The sequence below is a fragment of the Phacochoerus africanus genome, chromosome 1 (assembly GCF_016906955.1).
Source record: "Phacochoerus africanus isolate WHEZ1 chromosome 1, ROS_Pafr_v1, whole genome shotgun sequence".
In the NCBI taxonomy this organism is placed as follows: domain Eukaryota; kingdom Metazoa; phylum Chordata; class Mammalia; order Artiodactyla; family Suidae; genus Phacochoerus; species Phacochoerus africanus.
This window is the reverse complement of record NC_062544.1, coordinates 14,040,657-14,065,508: the sequence shown is the minus strand read 5'-3', so window position 1 is coordinate 14,065,508 and position 24,852 is coordinate 14,040,657. Positions and strand designations below refer to the sequence as shown.

The 24,852-nt window shown below is 44.1% G+C and overlaps 1 protein-coding gene across 6 annotated transcripts in view; it reads right to left on the bottom strand.

The window, feature by feature from the left end:
• Window positions 1-24,852, bottom strand: part of CYFIP2 (cytoplasmic FMR1 interacting protein 2) — a 167,136-nt gene that overhangs the window by 7,908 nt on the left and 134,376 nt on the right. For 5 of the 6 annotated variants that reach the window (XM_047776484.1, XM_047776576.1, XM_047776672.1 and 2 more), the window contains 3 exons: window positions 18,832-19,070; window positions 16,937-17,084; window positions 13,870-14,276 (listed from right to left, as the gene is read on the bottom strand). In XM_047776484.1, coding sequence (XP_047632440.1) covers window positions 14,109-14,276; window positions 16,937-17,084; window positions 18,832-19,070 — 555 coding nt within the window. In that variant the 3' untranslated portion in view covers window positions 13,870-14,108. Of the gene's footprint in view, window positions 1-13,869; window positions 14,277-16,936; window positions 17,085-18,831; window positions 19,071-24,852 lie in introns of those variants that run through there. The other variant, XM_047776763.1, reaches the window with a different exon arrangement.

Here is a 24,852-nt window from a genome sequence, read left to right as displayed (position 1 = left end):
TTTTGGCCAAAGCAAAAAAACCTAATTTTTTTTTTTTTTTGGATCTTTTTGTCTTTTTAGGGCACACCCATGGCATATGGAGGTTCCCAGGCTAAGGGTCCAATCTGAGCTGTAGCCGCTGGCCTATAGCACGAACTCAGCAATGTCGGATCTGAGCCGAGTCTGTGACCTACACCACAGCTCACAGCAACGCCGGGTCCTTAACCCACTGAGCGATACCAGGGATTGAACCTAAGTCCTGAGAGATGCTAGTTGGGTTTGCTAACCTCTGAGCCACAACAGGAACTCCTAAATATTTAAATATACATTTTGCTGAGGCACCAGTTCATTAAGAATAGTGCACAGATGTTCGAATGATGTGTGAAGACCAATGTATTTTTACAAATGTATACACCCTTGTAACTACCGTCCTCATAAGAACATGGAGCATGTCCAGTCCTCAAAATGACCCAAGGAAATTTTGACACCTTGATTTCTAGCCTAGCGCTTAAGTCGAAAGACTTTGATAGTCCGATGTCTGTAATTGTAAGATAATAAATTTGTGTTGCTGGAAACCACTAAATTTGGGGTAATTTTTTAAAGCTGCAGCAGGTGGTAATTTGTTAAAGCAGCAATAACAGAGGGCTCCATCCTCTCCCATTTACACCAAGAGAGTAAGAAGAGGCTTGGTTCCCCAAACCTTTTCAAACGCCGTGCTAAGAGACTGTGTGCATACTATCGTTTGATTGCCACTGCAACAGCAGAAATAGGTCTGATTCTTATCCATGAGGAAGCCGATGTTCAGAGAGAGAAAGAATTTGCTAGTTCCTGTCAAAGCTGAGTTTTCAAGAACCCAGCTTTTCACCAGTTACTCCTTTTCACCTGCATTTTGGCTATGGAGGGTCCCAAGAGAGAGATACTAACACTACCAGGAAGAGCTCCCCACAGGCCCTGCCTGCATGCTGGCCCCAGACCTCCCGCCCAGCCCTGACTCTGTTTGTCCCTGTCTCTCCTGCTCACGTCCCACCTCTGGCCCCTCCCTACTGCCCTATGGAGAACAACCATAACGCCTACAGTCGACGCCAGACAATCAGTCCTTTCTTCTCTTCTCTTTTAGGACTGCTGTTTTAAGGCAGGCCAACTTGCTGACACCAATTACACGGTGAGTTTTTTTTTTTGAGGGGACAGGGGACTTACACATTCAGCAGACATAGATGGAATATTCTTCTTCTTCTTCTTTTTTTTTTTTTTTGTCTTTTTAGGGCCACACTTGGAGCATATGAGGGTTCCCAGGTTAGGGGTCAAATTGGAGCTGTAGCTGTTTGCCTATGCCACCAGCCACAGCCATGCCAGATCTGAGCCATGTCTGTGACCTACACCACAGCTCATGGCAGTGCCAGATCCTTTAACCCACTGAGTGAGGCCAAGGATTGAACCTGTGTCCTCAAGAATACTAGTCAGATTTGTTTCCGCTGAGACGCTGGGAACTCCCGATGCAACACTTTCAATGTGGTGAGCAAGACAGATGCGATTTATAGTCATGGACCGTATTCAGTAAATGGTCACACAACTAATGCTGAGGGGTAATTTTGACAAACGGCAAGAAGGTCAAATATGGAATGTGCAGAGAGTATTTAACTGAGCAACTGGGACCTAGGTGTCCAGGAGGAAGGGTGGTTTTGTTTTTGTTTTTGCTTTTTAGGGCTGCACCTCTAGCATATGGAAGTCCCCAGGCTAGGGGTCAAATCGGAGCTCCAGCTGCCACAGCAATGCAGAATTGGAGCTGCAAATGTCACCTAGACCACAGCTTATGGCAAAGCTGGATCCTTAACCCACTGAGCAGGGCCAGGGACTGAACTCAGGTCCTCATGGATGCTAGTTGGGTTTGTACTGCTGTGCCACAACAGTTACTCCAGGAAGGGCATTTTAAGTGAGGCTTGAAGGTTGATTGGAGGCCTGCATCTGTGAAGATGGGGAGGTGGGGCAGGTTCCTGGCAGAGAGGCACAGGTGTGAGCATCTCAAAAGGGACAAGAGGGAGCCTGGGACCCCAGGATGATCTGAAAAGAGCCCTTGGTGTGGTTGTTCTCTGAACCAACACCTTTGAGTACAAAACGAGGATGCTGATGACAGAAGGAGTAAATTAAAGAAGAACCTGTGGCAGCCTTGGATGGGCTGCACCCGGCAGTCAGCCCCTTCCTCACTGCAGCCCCAGTGAGTCCACGGAGCTTTCTCCAGCTCAAGAAAGGCTGGGCTCCTTGCCAGTGTTTAATAAGTGCTCCAACTGGGGGCTCTGATTTCCCCTTTTCTTGTTGGTCTGAAACTCCAGAAGGCAGAAATCCCTGGGTTTTATTCTCACTAATGAGGGTGGAGCTTAGTGGCTGCATATTTTTAGCTCTGATAGCATCTCAGAGCATATTTTCCCAGGGAAACCCTCTGCTTTCCCCACTCTGCCGGAAGCTCGGGGTTGAGCCAGACCAGCAGCATCTGGGAACGTGGGGAAAAGGCTGACAGCAGAGCATAGACTGAGGAAATGAGAGTAAATCAAAACAGATGGGGAAGTGGGGACTGGCTTTGGGGGCCGGTAACTCTCCCTCTCACCCCGAGGGAAATGTGTTTCTGTCTCTTTCTCACCTCCCCCTTATTCTCTTCAGGGGAATTGAAGGCAGGATCTGAGCAGCCCCCTCCCCATGTCTGCAGGGTCAGGGGCCAAAGTACCACATACCAGATGTCTCTAAATAAGTAAAAGTTCTAAGTGACACTGTTAAACTGTTATAAAATATGCTTTGTCTTCCTGAAAACAAAATACACTTTTATACCTTTAAATGAGGCATCTATAAAGTCATGAGTTTTATATGACTGTAAGTTGGTAAAAATACTGAAGATGACTGAATTTAATTATCATTGCGTATTTCTGGGTGTTCTGTTGTTTGGGCCAGTGACGTCTGGATGGCTAAAGCTAAGACATATATAATATATATGTTAATATGTATTTATTCTATAGAATTTATTTTTCTTGCCTTCATTTGAACCTTACTGTGTTTTCATAATCAAGATTCCTCCACCCACACACCTGTGGTCAATTAATCTAAACAAAAGAGGCGAGAATATACAATGCAGAAAAGATGGTCTCTTCAATAAGTGGTGCTGGGAAAACTGGACAACCGTATATAAAAGAATGAGATTAGAACATTTCCTCATACCATATACAAAAATAAATTAAAAATAGATTAAAGACCTAAATGTAAGACCTGAAACCATAAAACTCTATAAGAGAACACAGGCAGAACATTCTTCGACATAAATTGCAGCAATATGCTTTTGGATCTGCCTCCTAAGGCAAAAGAAATAAAAACGAAAATAAAAAAATGGACCTAATTAAATTTAAAAGCTTTTGCACAGCAAAGGAAACCATCAACAAAATGAAAAACAACCTATGGAATGGAAGAACTTGTTTGCCAACAATATGAATGATGAGGGGTTAGTATGCAAAACATATAAATAGCTCATACAATTCAATATAAAAGATAAACAACCCAATAAAGAAACAGGCAAAAGACCTGAACACTTTTCCAAAGAAGACATACAGATGGCAAATAGACACATGAAAAGATGCTCAACATCAATAATTATTAAGAAATCAAAACAAGCTATCACCTCATACTTGTCAAAATGGCCATCATCGAAAAGTCTACAAATAGCTAATGTTGGAGAAGATGTAGAGAAAAAGAACCCTTACACAATGTCAGTGGGCATTAAATTGGTGCAGCCACTATGGAGGTTCCTCAAAAAACTGAAAATAGAACTACCAGCAATTCCACCCTTGGGTATATATCCAGAAAAAAATGAAAACACTAATTTGAAAAGACATGCACACCCCCCCCCCCAATGTTCATAACAGCACTATTTACAATAGCCAAGATATCAAAACAACCCAAGTGTCCATCAATGGAGAAATGGATAAAGGTGTATAAACAGATACAATGGATAAAGAAGATATATAATGGACTATCACTCAGCCATAAAAAAGAATGAAATTCTGCCATTTGCAGCAACATGGACAATCTAGAGAATATTATGCTCAGCGAACTCAAAGATAAATACTGTATATGTCACTTATATGTGCAATCTAAAAATGACTACAAATGAATGTATATAGCAGAAGAGAAACAGACTCACATTTACAGGAAAAAAACTACTGGTTACCAGTGGGGAGTAGTGGAGAGGGGCAAAATAGGGTATGGGATTAAGGGATACAAACTACAAACAAACTGCTATGTATAAAATAGATAAGCAACAGGGATATAATGTATTGCACAGGGAATTATAGCCACTAACATGTAATAATTTTTAATGGAATATAATGTAAAAACACTGCATCACTATACTGTACACTTGAAACTAATGTTGCAAATCAACTATACTGCTTAAAATTAAAAAAAAAAAAAAAAGAAAAAAGGATTCCCCCTGTCCCTGGCTTTACCAAGATGCAATTAAAAATAAGTATTTTACATCTTTTTTTTTTTGTCTTTTCTAGTGCCGGTCCCACGGCGTATGGAGGATCCCCAGCTAGGGGTTTAATCGGAGCTGTAGCTGCCAGCCTATGCCAGAGCCACAGCAGCTCGGGGCCTCATCTTTGACCTACACCACAGCTCATGGCAACGCTGGATCCTTAACCCACTGAGCAAGGCCAGGGATTGAACCTGCAACCTCATGGCTCCTAGTCAGATTTGTTAACCACTGAGCCACAACGGGAACTCCAGTATTTTACATCTTTAAAGCGTACAAAATGATGATACACAAATGCACTGTGAAATGATCACCACAATCAAATTATTAACCCATCCATCACCTCACATAGTTTTGGGTGTGTGTGTGTGATGAGAATACTTAAAATTTACTCTCTGTAATCAAGATTCTTAATATAATTCGTATTCTATTGTCAGTAATGTCAAGTTAGACAACCTTTCTTGAGTCATTGTTAACTCAGAGTTTTTAATTTCAATCTGAAGAAATTCTGTTCTGAGAAGGGGTAGCACCTGATTATCAACAAGGCTTTTTAAAGCAACGCTTAGATTCAGAAAAAAATCTGCATTTTATGTATTACATTCAACTACTCTTGGGGTCACATATAATTATTGTTATTAAAGAAAATATTACAAAATGTCTTCATTTTATTAAATAAATTATGTAAATATCCTTTACATGGTAGTTTTCATTATCCTTTAAAGCAATATCTGGAATATAACAGTATTTCTTGAATTTTTCTTTCTCTTTCGAGGACACTTCCCTAAAAGCAGTATGTGGGTCAATTTGTTCTGACCTCCCTCAATCAAGACTATACTTTGACCTAAAGTGGCCAAAAAATAGTTTGCAAACAAGTTAGTTTGGGATTATTTGTATGTGAATTTCTTCTTCTTAGTCATGCAAAATATTTTTGTTTCATTGTTCTCATCCTTTATATTTTATTGGAATGCTATTTCTGTTGCATATTTCACATGCATTTTCATTGAGGAAAGCCAGTTTCTGTAATCTTGTAAAAATGTTTTGTCCCGCTGTATAAAACTGGGAACTAGTTACTTATGCTGGAGCATGATGGAGGATAATGTGAGAAAAAGAATGTCTCTATGTATGTGTGACTGGTTCACTTTGCTGTACAGTAGACAATTGACAGAACACTGTAAACCAGCTATAATGGCAAAAAAATCATTTTAAAAATAAAAATAAAAACTATTTTTAAAAGTCAAAAATACATATATATTTTGATCCTATTAAATTAGACAAATTTAGATGACTTTGATTTTTTGCAATGTTAAGAGCAGGGAACAATAGTTCATAGTGTATAGTGACTGAAAATTCAAAATTAATATTATTTCACTCCAAGACTACAGCTCACTCTTTCAGGATCTTCTGTGGCTTTACAGAATTCTTTCAGTGCATCTTTTATCTTGTCTAAACCAAATCTATTAGTTTAACAGCATTTCATCAGCAATGCCATTAAGCAGATGAAAGTGCTTTTAATGGGAAATCTGATATATTTCTCCAGATATTCTATCTTTGAACAGCTCCATAAAATGGTGTACATAATCTTTTTTGTTCTAAAAAAAAATGACGTCGCTAGAGGCACAGTTGTAACTATGTTGTCTTGTTACAAATGCAAACCTATGTGCTGTATATGGCACAAAAATATGCTCCTGACTTTGCAGCTGAAAGTGCCACTGTCATAGGCTTGATCTCTTTTCTTTTCCCTACCTGCCTCTGATAGGGATCAAGTAGGACAGTAACACAGGTAGTTGTAGACGTCTTGGTAGGGGACCATAGATGGAGAGGGAACCCTAGGGAACTTCAGGAGACCACTCTAAGTTAATGACCGCTCAAGGAAGCTACTGAACATCACGGAATGAAGCAGGCTTGCTTAACTATAAAACCATAAATAAAAGCACAAGATACACCTCAGGTCATTAAGCGAAAGATAAAATGAGGCCCGGATTCAAGTTCAGCAAAACAGTAATTCTTAGGATAGGAATATAAGGGAAGATGACATTTCAAAGTAGGAGACCTTCAGTATGTGGAAACGTGAGATGATTCAATATATTTTTGAATATGCTACCCTTCTGCTGATTTGGGCAAGCACCACAACAGTCCTAGTTTGACCTCATAGGGTCAAATACTCTTACCCAAAACAAAGGAGGATCTAGGGATATAAGCCTGATGTCTACCCAACAAATGAGGAAGAAGGAGGTCTTTCTCCCCTCCCCACTTTGCTTGGATCATAAAAACGTAGCCTACCTAATCCTCAGGGCAGAGCCTTCTTGCCTGCCTGCTTGTATTCCTCACAAGTGTCCTATCTTAATAAATCTATTTCTTACCTATCACTTTGTCTCTCACTGAATTCCATCTGTGCTGAGACACAGAGAACCTGAGCCTCAATAGTCCAGACACCAGGTGAGTGATTCTAATTTAAAAAAAAACAACAAAAAACGTAGGTTCTGGCACATGGGTTCAAGTCCCAATCGGGGTTTCGGCTGGATTCGAGTCAGAGGTGTTTCTGTTCCACCTCTACAGCTCAAGCTTCCCCAGTTCCAAGGAGGGTTCATCCCAGGTACCACTGGCAGCGTAATCCACACACCTTCATTGCACTTGAATGCAGCAGCCTTTGATTTCAAGGTCATGGGTGAGAGGGAAGGAGAAATGTCCCACTGAGGTCAGTCCCAGAGTGATGTTTAGGACTACAGGTTGCACTGAGCCAGCACTGGGCATCAGATTTCAAGAGACAGAGATGCAGAGGATTCTTTCATAAATGTATGTACAGTTATGACATTCAAAGCCCAGCAAAGTGTAGGCCTGGGGGCAGAAGCATGTTTAACCTAATGTAAGTTGGCAAAGGTCAGGGCTAACTCTTGGCCAACATTTGATAGACAATTTCTCTTCAATCTCTTGGGCCCTCCATCTCCACGCATCCAAATGCTCATTTCTCAAGTTTAGGCAAGAATGGAACCTCTTCCATGAAGTCCTCCTGATACTGCCCTCATTCTGCCCATCTTATTCCAGCGAAAAGAACACTCTCCTATCACTGATCCTGAAAACACTTGCTGTGCTTGTCTCTTGGGACCCCACAGGCTAGAGGCACTGCACAGTGTACTGTGATATGCTTAGTAGTTAAAAGCTTGGGACCTGGATCCAGACTCACTGGACTTTGAATCCTAGCTCCACTCCTTACCCTCTTTGAGACCTGTGTGCCTCGGTACCTTCATCTGCAAATGAAAATAAATAATCGCACGGACCTCCTACAGGTTATCATGGGCTTTAAATGAATAAAGCATTCAACGTGCTGATCCTGCTGCCTCGCATGGAGAAAGTGCAAAAGTGCTGGTGGTGATTAGACTCCCGACACTCTCCTTCACACTTCAGTTCACTGTGTGAATGTTTTATCCTTCCTATGACCTCGTGTATTCCTTTACATCGTGGCCTTGATAGATGTACAAAGAGTCTTGAAACAAGTGTTCAAAAAGTGTTTCTCAGAATTCCCGTCATGGCTCAGCGGTAACTAACCTGACTAGGAACCATGAGGATGTGGGTTCTATCTGTGGCCTCGCTCAGTGGGTTAAGGATCTGGTGTTGCTGTGAGCTGTAGTGTAGGTCATAGACACGGCTTGGATCTGGCATTGCTGACACTTTGATCTTGGACTTCAAGACTTCAGAATTGTAAGAAAATAACTGTTGTTTCAGCCACCTGGTCTGTGGTTTTTGTTAGGGCAGCCCTAGCAAGTGAAGCCACTTAGCTCTCTGCTCTCGAAACATGAACAGGCTTGCCCTTTCCACGTGACTTTCTTTAATACTTTGCCAAGTCCCTGGTTCGCTCATTCTGCCCAGGGGTCCTGACTGTCCATGTGTAAGTGGTTCTTCTCCTGTGGGAGTTTTAAAAACTATCTCAAGATGGACTTCGATGCTCTTAGTCCAATGGTTCTCAAAGCATGTTCCATGAGAGGGTCACGAGTGCTGCAGGGAAGACGAAGGTCACGGCCATCTGCGAGACTCCTCAGAGCATTGCAGATCTTCAAGACACAGTCCCCAAATTTATTTGACCGTGGACAATTCTTTTCATTGTGCATCTCTCTAGACTAATAGTGCTGCAGTGACATTAGCCCCAATGGATGAGATCCTTGGAGGTGGTGACCCACAGTTGAGAAAGATTTTATAAAGCAATCAGGCTCCTCAAAGTACAGCAGTAGGAAAGGACCTAGAATGAGGATATGAGAGCTGGAAGAGACCTCAGGATAATTGTCTACCTTGAAGATGAGGAACCTGAGGTCCCAAAGACTCAAGGGCTGCCCGGGGTACAGCAGTGGGCGAACCACTAATGCCCCAGGACTCACCTGTGTGGGTGGTCTTTAGGAAAGCTGGTGCTGTGTAACACATGAGGAGGCTACAGGAACCTGTGCTGGTCCTAAACACATCCTTCTACAGATCTTTCTACTGTCATCCTTTCTTATGAGTGTGAGAGGCCCCCAGGTGCCTTTAGCCTGGGGACTTCTCTGCCACTATACTGGGCCTCTCTCAATACCAGGCTCTGCTCAATGTTACTGACCCAAAGTTCCCCAAATTCTTAGTGACCAAATTCTTAAGCCTAGTTTTGGAATCCGGTCTGGCTGGTCAGTTTATTGTACTGTAACAGCAAAAGCCTGGCCTTTGGAAGTGGGTTCAAATTCCAGCTGTCGCTTACTAACTGGGAAAATAAACACCCTGTATAGCTTCTCTTTCAAAGGTGGCATATAACACAAAGTGATCATGGTTGAGTCAAAGGAATGAATGAATGGGATTTAGCATGGTACCTGCACACATCAGCCCTCATTAAATATTGGTTCCCATGCTTCCTCTTAAGGCTAGGGATCTATTGATAAATGATATATATGGAATGGGATAGAAAGCCCAGAAATAAACCCACCCACTTATGATCAATTTATCTATGACAAAGGAGGCAAGAATATACAGTGCAGAAAAGACAGTTACTTCAATAAGTCATTCTGGGAAAACTAGGCAGCTACATGTAAAATAATGACGTTAGAATGTTCTCTTCCACCATACACAAAAATAAACTCAAAACAGATTAAAGACATAAGTGTAAGATGACAAAACTCCTAGAGGAAAGTGGGCAGAATGCTCTTTGATATAAACCATAGCAGTATTTTTTTTGGATCTGTCTCTTAAGGCAAAGGAAACAAAAGCAAGAATAAATAGGACCTAATTAAACTTAAAAACTTTTGCACAGCAAAGGAAACCATCAACAAAACAAAAAGACAGCCTACTGAATGAGACAAAATGTTGGCAAGTGATATGACTGATATGGGGTTAATTGCCAACATGTAAAAACAATTCATACAACCCAACATCAAAAACAAATAAGCAACCCAATTAAAAGATGGGCAGAAGAACCAAACAGACTTTTTGCCAAAGGGAAAATGCAGGTGGACAGCAGACACATGAAAAGATGTTCAACATCACTAATCAAGGAAAAGTACATGGAAACCCCAATGAGATATCACCTCACACCTGTCAAAATGACCATCATCAAAAAAAACCCACAAATAACAAATGTTGGCAAGGATGTGGAGAAAAGGGAACCCTTCCCCACTGTTTTGGGAATGTAAAATGGCGCAGCTACTATGGAGAACAGCATGGAAGTTCCTCAAAAAAAAAAAATTAAAATTGAGTTACTGCATGATCCAGCAATCCCACTCCGGGTGTATATCCAGAAAAGACAAAGACTCTAATTCAAAAAGATGTATGCACCCCAAAGTTTATAGTGGCACTATTTACAACAGCCAAGACATGGAAGCAACCTAAGTGTCCAACAACAGATAAATGGATAAAGATGTGGTATATATATACAATGGTAAATTACTCAGCCATAAAAAAATTAAATGATGTGATTTGTAGCAACATAGATGGACCAAAAGATTATTATATTAACTGAAGTCAAAGACAAATATCATTTGATATCACTTATACATAGAATCTAGAAGATGATACAAATGAATTTATTTACAAAATATACTTACAGACATAGAAAACAAGCTTATGGTTACCAAAGGGGGAGAGGAAGGATAAAATAGGAGTTTGGGATTAACAGATACACATTACTATATACAAAATAGATAAACAACAAGGATCTACTGCATAGCACAGAGAACTATATTCAATATCTTGTAATAACCTATACTGGAAAACAGTCAGAAAAGTAATCAGTATGTATGTATAAATGATTCACTTTGCTATTCACCTGAAACTAACACAACCCTGTAAATCAACTATACTTCAATTTAAAAAATACAAACAAAAAAACCCCCTTGGGATCTAGGGTGTAGAGTTACACGCTCAGGCTATGAAATCCCCAAGCACAGGAACCATCTCCTCTATCTGCCTGATGCAAGTCAACTTGTAAAGATGTAAGTCCCCCAGTGAGAAAGCAAAACAAGCTGTTAGAGCATGCAGTGTCTTTCTCTTTACCGTCTTCCCTGCTCTTTCAGGTTGTTTCCTTGGAGTTCCCGTTGTGGCGCAGCAGAGGCGAATCCGAATAGGAACCATGAAGTTGTGGGTTCGATCCCTGGCCTTGCTCAGTGGGTTAAGGATCCGGCGTTGCTGTGAGCTGTGGTATAGGATCCCATGTTGCTCGGCTCTGGTGTAGGCCAGCAGCTGTAGCTCCGATCAGACCCCTAGCCTGGGAACCCCCATATGCTAGTGCAGCCCTAAAAAAGGACCAAAAAAAAAAAAAAGGGCAGGTTGTTTCCTTAGTCATCAACTTTCACGTGGCCTCCAGAGAGAGACTAGGACGACGCGAATACGACCCAGAATCAAGACTAAGACACTCATTTCACCAGTTTGGAAGCAATTTTAATGGAGATGGAAATGTTTATCAACTCAACACAAGTACCCCAAAATACAAAGCAAAATATCATCTTCAGCTGCATAGCAAATATGATTTCAGAATTTAACATCATTATTTGATCACAAGCGTAAATATGTCACCATAAATAAATGTCAATTCATTGTACAAAAATTCCCAACAACTCTTAATACAAATATGGTACATTTGACAGTTTCTGAAACAGAATTTTTTTTAACCTTTTAAAACCTAAGATTTTATTTTTCCTGGTTCTTAGATACACAAAAAAATCAAAAGGGGGGGCAGTAACACCAGGAAGGACGGAATATTAAAACTGTTTGGTGCTCATAAATCAATGCTGCTGGTGAGCCAGGGAAATGAAATGTCTTTCCTGAAGGTGAAGACCTCAATTTACTGGGATCCAATCTCTTGAGTATAATGGGATTCTACCCAGAGGGTCAAGTTCAGGGTTACAAATGCAGGATGGGAGGAAGAGGTTGGTGAAATAGCTATCACATCAAAGGATGATCCAAATCTCCACAAAGCAACTGTCAAGGATTTGGAAGGATCTCCAAAACTTAACAGCCAATCATCTATCTGGAGTGAGTCAGCTACTATTCCCAGACAGGACTGAAGATTCGGAAGGCTCTGGAGCTTAGAAATTTTATGTGGGTTTTGAAGGTGAGTAGTTGTACCATGTGCTGTAACCCTGCACTTTTGCCTTTGGGATGTATCTATGGTCATCCAGAAGGAAAAATGAGAAAGTGGAATGGGAAGTGCCAGCTCCAGACAGGAGGATCTGACAGCTTCCACCCTGACCCCCGACCCTGACCCACTTTCCTTCCCTACAAATATTTTCTTTCATGGCTCAGAGGGCACTCAACGCCCAAGGTTAGCAGTACAGGGCCTCTAGAGCAGCGGTCCTCAGACTTCCATGTGCAACAGAATCATTCAGTTTGTGGCAAGTGCAGACTTCTTGGCCCTGCTTCCAGAGAGGCAGAATTAATGGGTTTGAGGTAGGGCCCAGGATTGTGCATCAAACATGCCAATTTCAGGAAGTTCAGATGTGGGTGGTCTCTGGACCACACTTGGCGAGTCTCACCTCTTTCCTCTCTGGTGAGCGTGAGTGGGTAACACAAACCTCTTGCTACGGATACTGCTTCGCTCCTGCCGTGGGGTTAAAATGGACCATCTGGTTAATGGTAACCATTTTCATGCCTGTACCCTGAGGGAGGGGATCATTACAGTTCTATCTTCTCTCTTTCCTTTTCCGTCCTGGATGGGGGCAGAAATATCAACTGTATCAATTTATGTGTTCTTACAAGCTCAAGATCACAGATTCCCCTTGATGATGAGATGCTCTGTAATGAGACATTCACTTCCCAAAGGCTTCTGTCCTTCTAAACAGGATCCCATGCTTGGTGGGAGATTTAGCAAGGAATTTTGGTTCAGTCTGGGAAGTGGAAGTAGATATGCCCCTGTGAGATATGCTCCTTACCTCAAAACCTAAGTTAAGGAACATCAAAGAAGTTGAGAGTGAAAGATAAAAGGTCCCCAGAATCTTTCCACTTCTAGGATGATGGGAGTCCAGCTTAGGATTCTTCTTTGGGGTGCATTTTGGTGTTAACAGCTCATTAATGAGTATAATTTATACTCCTTACCTCCATGACCCCAAGATGTTTCTGGCTGCTGTTTAAAATAACCCCTTAATATTTTCTTTCTTGTGTTCTCCTTGATGAGCGATTCTGTGCTAACAAGTTGCCTCTAATTTGGTCGCTGGCTAAAGCTGTGGGCAGTGCACGCCTGCCTGTTCAAAGCTGTAGCTCCAGTGTCTATTGCCCTGTGTGACCTGGTGTTCACTAAGTAGCTGGTCACTGAATAAAGGACCCTCTCACCATCAAGCTGATGGGATGGTCTAACAGCTTCCTGTTTTGGACTATGGAATTCCTTGCTGTGTTCATAAATACTGCTTCTACTTAGCACACCTGACCAACTTCCTACCCCAATTCCACTCAGTGGGATACAGTTGTGCATGCATCTCTGCTGTCTCTCTAGAAGTGCCCTAGAGGGGAGTTAGGGTGCCGTTTTGAGACTCCATGGAAGGCCAAAGCCAACACCATAATACCATCTACCATGATGCCGATACCGGGAACGTGACTGCTTGTTCACCATGGCTCTCAGCACTGGGTCCAGGAGTGGTGGTTGAATCCTTGATGATCAGAGGAGAAGATGATGCCATCCCGGGAAGTGGGGTTAGGGAGCCAGTGGACGTGAAGATGCTAGGAACGGGAGGCATGCCCATCAGGCCAGACTGACACCTCAGGGAATAGCCACGCTTGTCTCCATCTCTGAGACTTCGGTCCTGGGGTTGTCCGTGGGCACTGGGGAAGGGATTGCCAGCTGGGGTAGAGATCTTGGGAAGCAACCATGTATGTGGGGACCATGAGATGGAGAAGTGGTGAAACTAGGGCTCAACACAGCTGAGAGAAAAAAAGAAAAAAAGCACATATTGCCCTGTTTCTTCTCTTTTTTTTTTCATTTACACTATGGAAAAACCACCATGGAGATGTCGTGGGAGAGCATGCACAGGCCCAGCCCTCGGGGGTGCAGATGTGTTTGGGGAGGTTCTTGTTTGCTTCCAAGTCCATCCTGCACGCTGTCCAGCTGGACCCTGTTACAGGCTGGCCGTGACTTTCCCTCTCCTGCTGCTTCTCCTCCTCCAGGTTGGGGGTTTGCAGGACCTTCTGCCTAGCAGGTGGTGGCCAGAGACTGGTGGATGGGTGGCTGGAAGCAGCGCACGTGCTCCACGGTAGAACTGTCCGTCTCCACGGACTTCATGTACTTGTTCAGGATGGCAAAAACCTCATTGTTCAAGATCTGGTACTTCCTGATCCTGTCTGCCATCTTCTTCAGGGGCTGTAGAAGGACAGGGATGTGCAGGTTAGGGATGGGAAGAGGGAACAGAGAAATCAAGAGCAAGGGAAGAATACAGTTGAAGGTGGCATTCAGGGTCCTGATGGTTCATTGATCATGTCACTCTCTTGCTTAGAGGCCTTCTGTGGGTGCCCAGAGCCTGGCAATGAAATGTGAATTTGGCCATAAAAACCCTTTGAGTTTTAAAACTTACCATGAAGCTGTAGTAATCAAAACGGCGTAGTTCTAGCACGAAGATACACATATGGACCAACGCAACTGAAGTAGGAGTTCCTGTCATGGCTCAGTGGTTAATGAATCCAACTAGGAACCATGAGGTTGCAGGTTTGATCCCTGGCCTCGCTCAGTGGGTTAAGGATCCGGCGTTGCTGTGAGCTGTGGTGTAGGTTGCAGACGTGGCTCGGATCTGGCATTGCTGTAGCTCTGGTGTAGGCTGGCAGCTGCAGCTCCGATTGGACCCCTAGCCTGGGAACCTCCATATGCCATGGGTGCGGCCCTAGAAAACAAAACAAAGCCCAAACAAAAAAAAAAAAGAGAGAGAGAGAGAGAGAGAGAACCAGAAATAAACCCTTATATATATTTAAATATATGGTTAAATGATTTCCAACAAGGGTGGCGACAACATTCGATGGAAAAAGGATGGTCTTTTGAACAAATGATGTTGGGAAAACTGGAAGCCACATGCAGAAGAATGATGGAAGATTAACATACACCATATACAAAACATTAGCTCAAAATGGGTTAAAGACCTAAACCTAAGAGCAAAAACTGTAAAACTTACAGAAAAGAAGATAGAGGAAAAGCTTTATGACATTGAGTCTGGCATGGGTAATAAAAAAGCATGGGTAATAAAGCAAACATTAAATTGAAATACATGAAAATTAAAAACTTACTTGTGTCAAGGGACACTATCAACAGAGTGAAAAGGCAACATATAGAATGAAAGAAAACATTTTCAAATCACATATCGGATTAGGGATTAATATCCAGAAGATAGAAAGAACTTCTGCAATTAAACAATAGCAAAAAACCCAAACAACCTAATTAAAAAGTGAGGAAGCCACTTAAGACATTTCTCCAAGCAGATAAACAGCCGGCCAATAAGCACACAGAAAGATGCTAATATCACTAACCGTTAAGGAAATGTGAATCAAAACCACAATGAGACACCACTTCACACATACTAAGATGGCTATTTCCAAAAATGCCCAGAAAACAACAAGTGCTTGGAAGATACAGAGCAACTGGAACTCTAGTGCATTGTTGGTGGGTATGTAAAACAGCGCAGCCACTACAGAAAACCGGAAGGCAGTCTTCAAAAACTAAAAGCAGAATTATCGTATGATCCATCAATCCCAATTTTAGGCATAAAGCCAAAGGCAATAAAATAGAAGCAGAGTCTTGAGTCTGTGTACACTCATGACCACAGCAACATTAGTCACAACAGCCAAAATGTGGAAGCAATGCAAGTGTCCACTGATGGATGAATGGATCAACAAAAACGTGGTGTACACATGCAGTGAATACCATTCGGCCCTCAATGGAAGGAAATTCTGACACATGCAAAACATGGTGAGTCTTGAACATATTATGCTGAGGATCTCACTTATATGAAGTACCTAGAGCAATCAAATTCATAGTAACAGAAAGTGGAAGGGTGGTTCCTAGAGGCTGGGAGGAGGGAGAATGGGCAGTTAGGGTTTACAGGGCACAGTTTCAGTTGGGGAAGATGAAAAGTTCTGGAGACGGAGGTGGTACTGGTTGCGTAACATGAGTGTAATTAATCCAAGAAACACTTGAAAATGATTAAACTCTACTGAACGCTTAAAAATAGCTAAAACAGCAAATTCTATGTTACGTACAATGTGCCACAATGAACAAAACGTTTAGGAGGTGGCCCCTGCCTGTTTCCTCTTAGCTGGCCCTGGAGACCCTCCCTTTGTTCCAGTCAAATGCCTTCATGCCTCTGTGCCTTTGCTCTAGCTGTTCCCTCCATCTATAACATCCTCCCTATCCTGCGACCCAATTTCTCTATTTTTAATGGATTTTTTGGAGTGCACAGTGTATGCATGTTTGTTCAGTTTTTGTTTGTTTTGGCTGCATCGACGGCATGTGGAGGTGACTGAGTCCATGCTAAAGCAGCAACCCAAGTGACAATGCTGGAACCTTAACCTGCTGTGCCACAAGAGAACTCCCTCTTTTTTCCTGGTCATTCTGGACTCCACTCAAGCATCACGTCTGTGGAGAACCCTCTGAGGCCCTCCTTGGCCTGGTTTAGACGGCCCTTCCCGAGGCTCCCACAGTAGCCCTGCTTACCCCACAACTGTGCTTATCCTATCCCTGTGCGTGCACAGCTTGTACAGATGAAGAACCCACATTAGCACCGTCTGACTGGCACAGAGAAGGTGTGTCTCAGGTCTGGAGGCCGGCCCTGCCCTGCAGGGGTGATCTGATTCATCCCAGTGGGTTATGAGCCAGTGACTCACGGCTTCCCATGAGAAGGTCGCCAGTGGCTGAGTGTCCTCATTCTCCCCTGCGCTGTGGGGAGTTGGCCTCCTTAAACAGCACACCCTCCTCAGGAGATAAAAGCCTGCTTCTCAGACCTGGCCCCATCTCCCAGGCCCCAGCCATGAGCTGCTTACCACATTCTTAATGATTTCATCCTTCCCGTCCTGCCTCTGTACTTTCAGCAGGTGGTAACAGAAGTCGAACAGGTCGAAGCGACGCTGCTGGCCCAGCAGGACGATGATGGAGCAGCCAGCCCAGTTCAGACCATCTCCAAAACACTGCCTGGGAGCGGGAGAGGAAGCAGCTGGAGTGAAAAGCAGGGGAGGGGAGGGGGACCAGCAGTACAGCTAGCGAGCCTGCCTGTCTGTGAATCTGTAAAATGGGTACAAGGAAGCTGTGAGCGCAGATTCATTTTTTCTTGAGATTGTGGCTATATTTAAGCCCTTCTAACCACAAAGAGGTGTTGGTTTGTCATCCCACTGATGTACAAAAACTCAGCTTCAGAGAAGACAAATTTACAGTAAAAGAAAAAAAAATCTGGGAGTCCCTGCTATAGCTCAGCAGTAACAAGCCCAACTAGCATCCATGAGGACTCAGGTTTGATCCCTGGCCTTGCTGAGTGGGTTAAGGATCCAGTGTTGCCATGAGCTGTGGGTATAGGTCGCAGACACTGTTCGGATCTAGTGTTGATATGGCTGTGGCGTAGGCCGGCAGCTACAGCTCTGATCGACCCCTGGCTTAGGAATTTCCATGTGCTGCTGGTGTGGCCCTAAACAAACAAACAAACAAACAATCCAACCAGCCTTTATGACTTATGTGGCCAATTAGAACTCTAATGAGGCTCTGCCTTGGCTCTGGAAAGGAACCAGAGGAACACAGGTGAGGGGAAGGGCTGTTTCAAACCAGGAGGCCAACCAGCCAGTGTAGACTGAGAGGGCAGGGACGGGGTTGTGGGCGGCATGGTGGGTGCATGAGCAGATGCTGCTGGTTGGGGTGGAGAGCAGGGTGCGAGTCCTCTTGGGTCTGGTAAAGCTCAGCCTGCACACCTCCAGCTCTCAACAGCAATGTGGGCAATTTGCGAGGCCACACGGCACTTGTTGGCCAGCTTTCTTGACCTCAGGCAGTAGCCACAGCCCAACAGGAAGGCTCCCCAGCTTCCCCACTGCTGTGGCTGAAAGTGCAGTCGCTCTGGAAACAGCCTTCCCATCTCATTCCCAGCACCATTTCCTCAGGGAGGCCTGTCTGGCCCCCTAGGTGTTTTCTCTAGAGCTGGTGGCTGCCTTCTTCACCCTCTGCTCTTGCTCTGTAGTTGGCTGAGTGACGGGAGAATGGGGCTCTGCTTCTGTCTTCTCTGAGGACAGGACTGGGTTCCTCTCAAAGGCTCCTGCTCTGTCAGAAGCAGAGGCCTCATGAGCAAGGCGGGGCCTGGCCTCTGCCAGGAAAGCCCTCCTCTGTCTGTGACCCCTGGAGTTCTGTCATGCGGGTGACGGGGCCGTGAGATCTTAATGCCAAACCCTTCCCAGAGCTCCCAGCGGTCACTCCACGTCCTGGGAAGACGGGCCTTAAGAGGCCCAAGGCCCCACTGTGCACACGCCTGCACACGCTCCATCTCTGCCTCCAACCACTTGGAGCCTTTCCCAGGAGGTCCCCTTCTCCCTCTAAGACCTGAATCCTAAAAGCGAGGTTCCAGCTCTGTTCTTGTCTATGAATGAAGTTCCTGTAATCCACTCTTCTCTCTTCTTGGGCATCTGTTGTGCTTCCTGCCCTCGCCACCCAGTGGCCTCATTCGATGCACCTTCTATCTATTTTCTTGTCTCCTCTTGGCCCTGAAAACGCCAGGAACCACCTACAGTGGCTCAGTGCTGGTGTATGTCCAGCACCTGCCACCTGGACTGACATGTAGCATGTGCTCAAAAACCACTGCTAGACGGCCCCGCCCCCGCCCTCCTTTCTGGCTGAGTTCTGGGCCTGGTGGCTCATGGGAGGATGGGCAGGATGGGGGTGCCCTGCCTTCCCAGGGGACACTCACTCGGCTGTGAACTCATTGGTCCCCACGGGGATGCAGTAGACAAACTGCATGGCGCTCCAGAGCCGGTGGAACTCCACGCACTCGTCGACGTGCATGACGCCGTTGGTGGGCGGCGGGCCCCGCCAGATGGGGTCCTGCAGGTAGCTCCGGATGCGGGTCAGGATGACCTCGAACATGGACAGCCCGCAGCACAGCCGCTCCTTGGTCAGCAGGTCGCCCTCCCGAGCGATGGCGATTTGCTGGGAACAGGGGTACATAAACCTTCGAGTCACGTCTCAGACCCCACTGTCCACCTCTCACCCGAGAGTCCCAAACCCCGGAGCTGGCTGCACCCGGAATTCCTTCACCAGAACCGAGGTCTTCCCTAGAGCAGGACACTAACATCATAAACCTGAGTGTAATCACAGGGGCGTCTGGTGGTAAGTCAAATCTAGGCGCTATCGATAGAGCGATAGTTAAAAAAATTTTAATCCACCCATATAATGAAATGCTAGGTAGGTAGCCTTGAAAAGACGGTAGGTAGCCTACTAGTATGACTGCTTCCACAGTGCTGTTGTCACTAGTGCACGCTGTGTGATACACCAGGCCCTGTCCTATGCCTTTAACTGCTGACTTTATTTACTCCTCACGTAAACCCCATGAACAGGTCCCGTTATTATCTCCATTTTATTAAAGAAGACACTGAAGTTCAGAGAGGCAGTCTGTGAGGGGAAAAGTGGGGATCTGAATCCTGGTAGACTAGACCTGTGGGTTAAATTGTTAAGTGAATAGAGTAGGTTGCAAGAAAGGACATATACTATAATCCTATCAGAAAGGCATCAACAGGAGCTCCCGTCATGGTGCAGCGGAAATAAATCTGACTAGTAACCATGAAGATTTGGGTTCAATCCCTGGCCTTGCTCAGGGGGTTAAGGATCCAATGTTGCCATGAGCTGTGGTGTAGGTTGCAGACATGGCTCCGATCTGGTGTGGCTGTGACCAGCGGCTATAGCTCCCATTGGACCCCTAGCCTGGGAACCTCCATAAGCTGTGGGTGCAGCCCTAAAAAAAAAACAAAACAAACAAAAAGGCATCAATAACCCACAATCTTACAGACAGACACACAAAACTAAGTGGATAGGGGTGCGAGTGTAAAACATTTTAGAAGATTAACACCAGCTGTGGGAACAGACAGGCTTGGAAAAGTAGGTGCGGTTTTCACTTCTTACTACAAATACTTTTGTAGAGTTGAAGGTGCTGCCATGAGCACGTCACTCTTTAAAATTAGCCACTGACTTTACAGAATTATTTTTTCAAATTAGACCTCCTCTGACCACTGCTAACAATCTCTATTAATAATTTAAACTGGCTTTGCCTTTGGCTTCTAGTTATTGCATCTCTAATCATCAGCTGGCTAGACTAGTACTTCATACGCATCACTGTCTGCAGGTCTAAGAAATATACAGGTGGGAGTTGCCGACATGGTTCAGTGGTAACGAACCCGACTAGCATCATCCATGAGGATGCAGGTTTGATCCCTGGCTTCACTCAGTGGGTTAAGGATCCGGTGTTGCCATGATCTTTGGTGTAGGTGGCAGAGGAAGCTCAGTTCCCACATTGCTGTGGCTGTGGTGTAGGCTGGCAGCTGCAGCTCCAGTTCGACCCTTAGCCTGGGAGCTTCCATATGTCTTGGGTGCAACCCTCAAAAGAAAAAAAAATAAGTCTGGGGTAGAGCTCTCAAAGCCAGGTGCAAAGGTAACAGATACCAATATCTAAGGTCAAAGTAAGAGCTCCATATCTAGGGACAAAGCTAAAGAGGGCTGAGAGACCCTCAAGGCACTCACGGGATCACTGCCCCAGAAGGCGGGCTCCCCAGAGGCCTCACTGGACCCTGTGGCTGGATGGAGCCTGCCTGAAGTCTCCCACCCTGCAAAGTCTAGAAAGAGGGCAGTCTCAAATTAATCCATGCAGGGAAATAAATCAGGAAGCACCAATGCTGGAGCCTGCTGGGAATGTGGGCCAGGAGTGTGGTTGTCATAACAACTATAAACTGAGAGAAGTCTAGGACAAAAAAAAACATCAATTGGGGAAGAAGATTTTGACATGTGTTTCGAATATGAAGGAGAGGGAACTCTCATTCACATCTTGATTCTGGTGGCGCGGAAAACTGTAGAGCAGAGAAACTGCCACAGTTAACTGGAAATGGCTCCTGTAAAAAAAAAACCCTGACCCTAGTGTTTGACTCTGTTCTCACCTCTCTAGGGTGGTATGTGGACCCTGTTGAGGCGCCCTACCTTAGAAAAAGCTCAGTACATAAAAAACCCATACTTGGGAATTCTGAGAGTGGCTCAGTGGTAATGAACCTGACTAGTATCCATGAGGACACGGGTTTGATCCCTGGACTTGCTCAGTGCATTCAAGGATCTGGCATTGCTATGAGCTGCAGCATAGGCTGCAGATGCAGCTTGGATCTGGTGTGGCTGTGGCTGTGGTGTAGGCTGGCAGCTATAGCTCCTATTTGACCCCTAGCCTGGGAACTTCCATATGCTATAGGTGGGACCCTAGAAAGACGAAACAAACAAAAAACCCCGTATTTGTTTTCAAGTCATGAATATTCTCCTTCATAAACTAATACAGTGAATTCGGATTTACTAGTCAATCTCGTGTGCATTTAGTGAGCCTGAGTCAGTCTTCAGGGCCTGACAATTGCAGGAGAATCTCAAAAACATCAGTGACAGGGTTTATACCTCTGCAGACAGACTTTGAACTCTGGTGACCTCCCAACTACAGCAAACCAAAAGGCCTTGCTGAAATGGTTAGGGGCTTTGTCCCTTTCCTGGAAAAGAATTTACCTTTGTGGCTTCTCCTATGAACCACAAAAAATCTGGAAAAAAAGTATAAAAATGTTATAATAAAAATCTCCCATAAATCCCATTATACAGAGATGAGCTTTCTTAAAATACTGATGATTTGTGTTTACGTATATGAATGTGTACATGTATTTATTTTAACATTTGCACCATACTATATTTTTTCTCTTAAGATATCATTACTATAAGAAGCTGTTTCCTTCAATATTTTTAGTAACATGGGTTTTTCTCTTTGTTTTTAGCCACGTCCACGGCATGCGGAGGTTACTGGGCCAGAGAACAAGCCTGAAGTTACAGCAGTGACAGCGCTGGATCCTTAACCCACTGAGCCACCAGGAAACTCCCAGTAACACATTTTCTTAATGGCTACATAAAATGGCCACCGATAGGCCATCATTTATTTAGTCTTCAATTCTTTGTTAAATTATTCACACCTTTTCATCATTATATAGACAATTCATAAGTGATTATCCTTTTATATGATACTTTTGAACTAAACTCTAGTTATTTTCTTAAAGTCCTAGAAGTAGAACTTTTCAAAGAATATGAATAGATTTTTTTTTTTAAGATTTTTAGTTTTTCTATTATAGTTGATTCACAATGTTTTAAAAGGCTTTTGCTCCATGGTTCCAAGGAAAGCTGAACCACTGTACACCTACCTGTGCCAAGTCTGTTCATTGTGTCTTTACTGGTATTCTATTACCATTAAGAAAGTTCTTGGGGAGTTCCCGTCGTGGCGCAGTGGTTAACAAATCCGACTGGGAACCATGAGATTTTGGGTTCGATCCCTGGCCTTGCTCAGTGGGTTAAGGATCCGCCGTTGCCATGAGCTGTGGTGTACGTGGCAGACGCAGCTTGGATCCCGAGTTGCTGTGGCTCTGGTATAGACGGGAGGCTACAGCCGATTAAGACCCTAGCCTGGGAACCTCCATATGCCACGGAAGCGGCCCAAGAAATGGCAAAAAGACAAAAAAACAAAACAAAACTGGGGAAAAAAAAAAAAGCAAGAAAGAAAGTTCTTGGAGTTCCTGTCATGGTGCATTGGAAACAAATCTGACTAGGAACCATGAGGTTGTGGGTTCGATCCCTGGCCTCGCTCAGTGGGTTAAGGATGTGGTGTTGCTGTGAGTGTGTTGCAGGTCACAGATGTGGTTCGGATCTGGTGTTGCTATGGCTGTGCTGTAGGCCAGCAGCTGTAGCTCCAATTTGACACCTAGCATGGAAACCTCCATATACTGCAGGTGTGGCCCTAAAAAGCAAAAACAAAACAAAACAAAACAAAGTTCTTTGTCAGCTAGATTAGTGGTTCTCAAAGTGGAACCCCAGACCAGCAGCATCAGGATCACCTGCGTGTGACTCTGCTAGATATGCAAATTTCTGGCTCCCACCCTAGATCTAATGAATCAGAAACTCTAGGAAGAGGCAATCTGTGTTTTAACAGCCTTCCAGGTGATTCTGATATACATTCATGTTTGGCAATGGTAGGAAAGAGCTTCTTAAGTATAAACAGCCATCAATAAAATAAGACATATATAAATTAAAAAAAAGGATTTTGTTTTTGTCTTTTTTTGTCTTTTTAGGGCCAAACCCACAGCATATGGAGGTTCCCAGGCTAGAGGTCCAATCAGAGCTGTAGCCAAAGGCCTATGCCACAGTCACAGCAACACCAGATCCGAGCTGAGTCTATGACTTACACCACAGCTCATGGCAATGCTGGATCCTTAACCCACTGAGCTAGGCCAGGGATCGAACATATGTCCTCATGGATGCTAGTCAGATTAGTTTCTGAGCCACGACGGGAACTCCTAAAAAAAGTTCTTTGCCAACTTGAGAGATGTACAGGTGTACTTTACTCGTTTATATTTCATCGATCAATGGTGAGGCAGAACAATTTTTCTTATGTTAGGTGGCATTTATATTTCTTAGGTTGTGTGTTTTCTTCCATGTCCTTTTTACGTTTGATATGATTTTCTTTCTGCTCTGAAAAACTGCATTAACAATTGTTGGTGACTTGGTGTTAAATATATACCCCGCGTGTCTATATGTGTTTAACATCAACTTGACTCTGTTCCCCTCAGCAGGGCATTTTTTTTTTTCCTTTCTGCCATTCTTTTCTGAGTTAACAAGGGCAGAGAAAAAGCCTCTGTGAAAACACGTGGAAACAGATTTCTGCATGGAGTACTCTGATTACATTTTAAATACTTTGTAGAGCAGTGTTCTCTCTATGCTTGCTCTTTACATAATCCTTTCTAGGTTTCAGACGTTTTTCATGTATTTATCATAATGATCGCACAAGACAGTTCAGCTAAGGAGGCAAAACAGTTATCTGCCCATTTTATAGATGGAACAACAAAGACCGATAATATTAAAGGTCTAGCACCAGACGATGCAACAATTCTGGGTAAAGCTGGGATAAGGAGTCCTTCGACTCTCCGGCAGACATTTCTTTCCATGGTAGCACTAGGCAGTCAACCAGGCCCCTCACTTTGTCCAGGAACAAATGCAAGCCAAGCAATACAGTTAAACCCTGACCTTCAACATATAGAATTTCCCTGTCCTTGACCTAGATGCTATATGAGTTCCCCAAACCCAACTAGCTTGCAAGTTCATGTGTTTTTTTTTTTTTTCCCCCTTGGTCTACAGGAGGATTAAAGTTTAGACTATTTCTTGAGGGCTGGGAGACTTATAAAACTGGCATTTCCTCTGCGGCAGAATGTCTAGGGTTTTGTTTGTTGAATATCAGCCTTTGACAAATTGAGATTTCTATCAGTCCCAAGGAAATGGCGTTCCCCAGAACAGGGAAGGAATTCATGGCCTTCTAAGTGGAAACACATGCCAAGTCCTGGGTGCGAGAGGCCAGATTCTTGTGGGATGACACCAGTGGAGGAGCAGACACATTTATATGTCGCTGGCTTGGGGGATTTCTCCCTAAAAGGCAATTTTTAGAGGATCTCCTGCGTTCGGGCCCGGCAGGCCAAAATAGAAAATGTGCATATTCCACAGTATCTAAATTCTCTCTGTGGTGACTAAAGAACCTGCATGTCATTAAACCTTTAGTCACGGTTTTCAGGAGGAGGTGGGTGGCCTGTGGGGGTCTGGCTGGGGCTGTTCATCAGCGTGACACCTGGGTAGGCCAGACTCTGCCCCGGGCCCGACACTTGCCGCGTCTTTC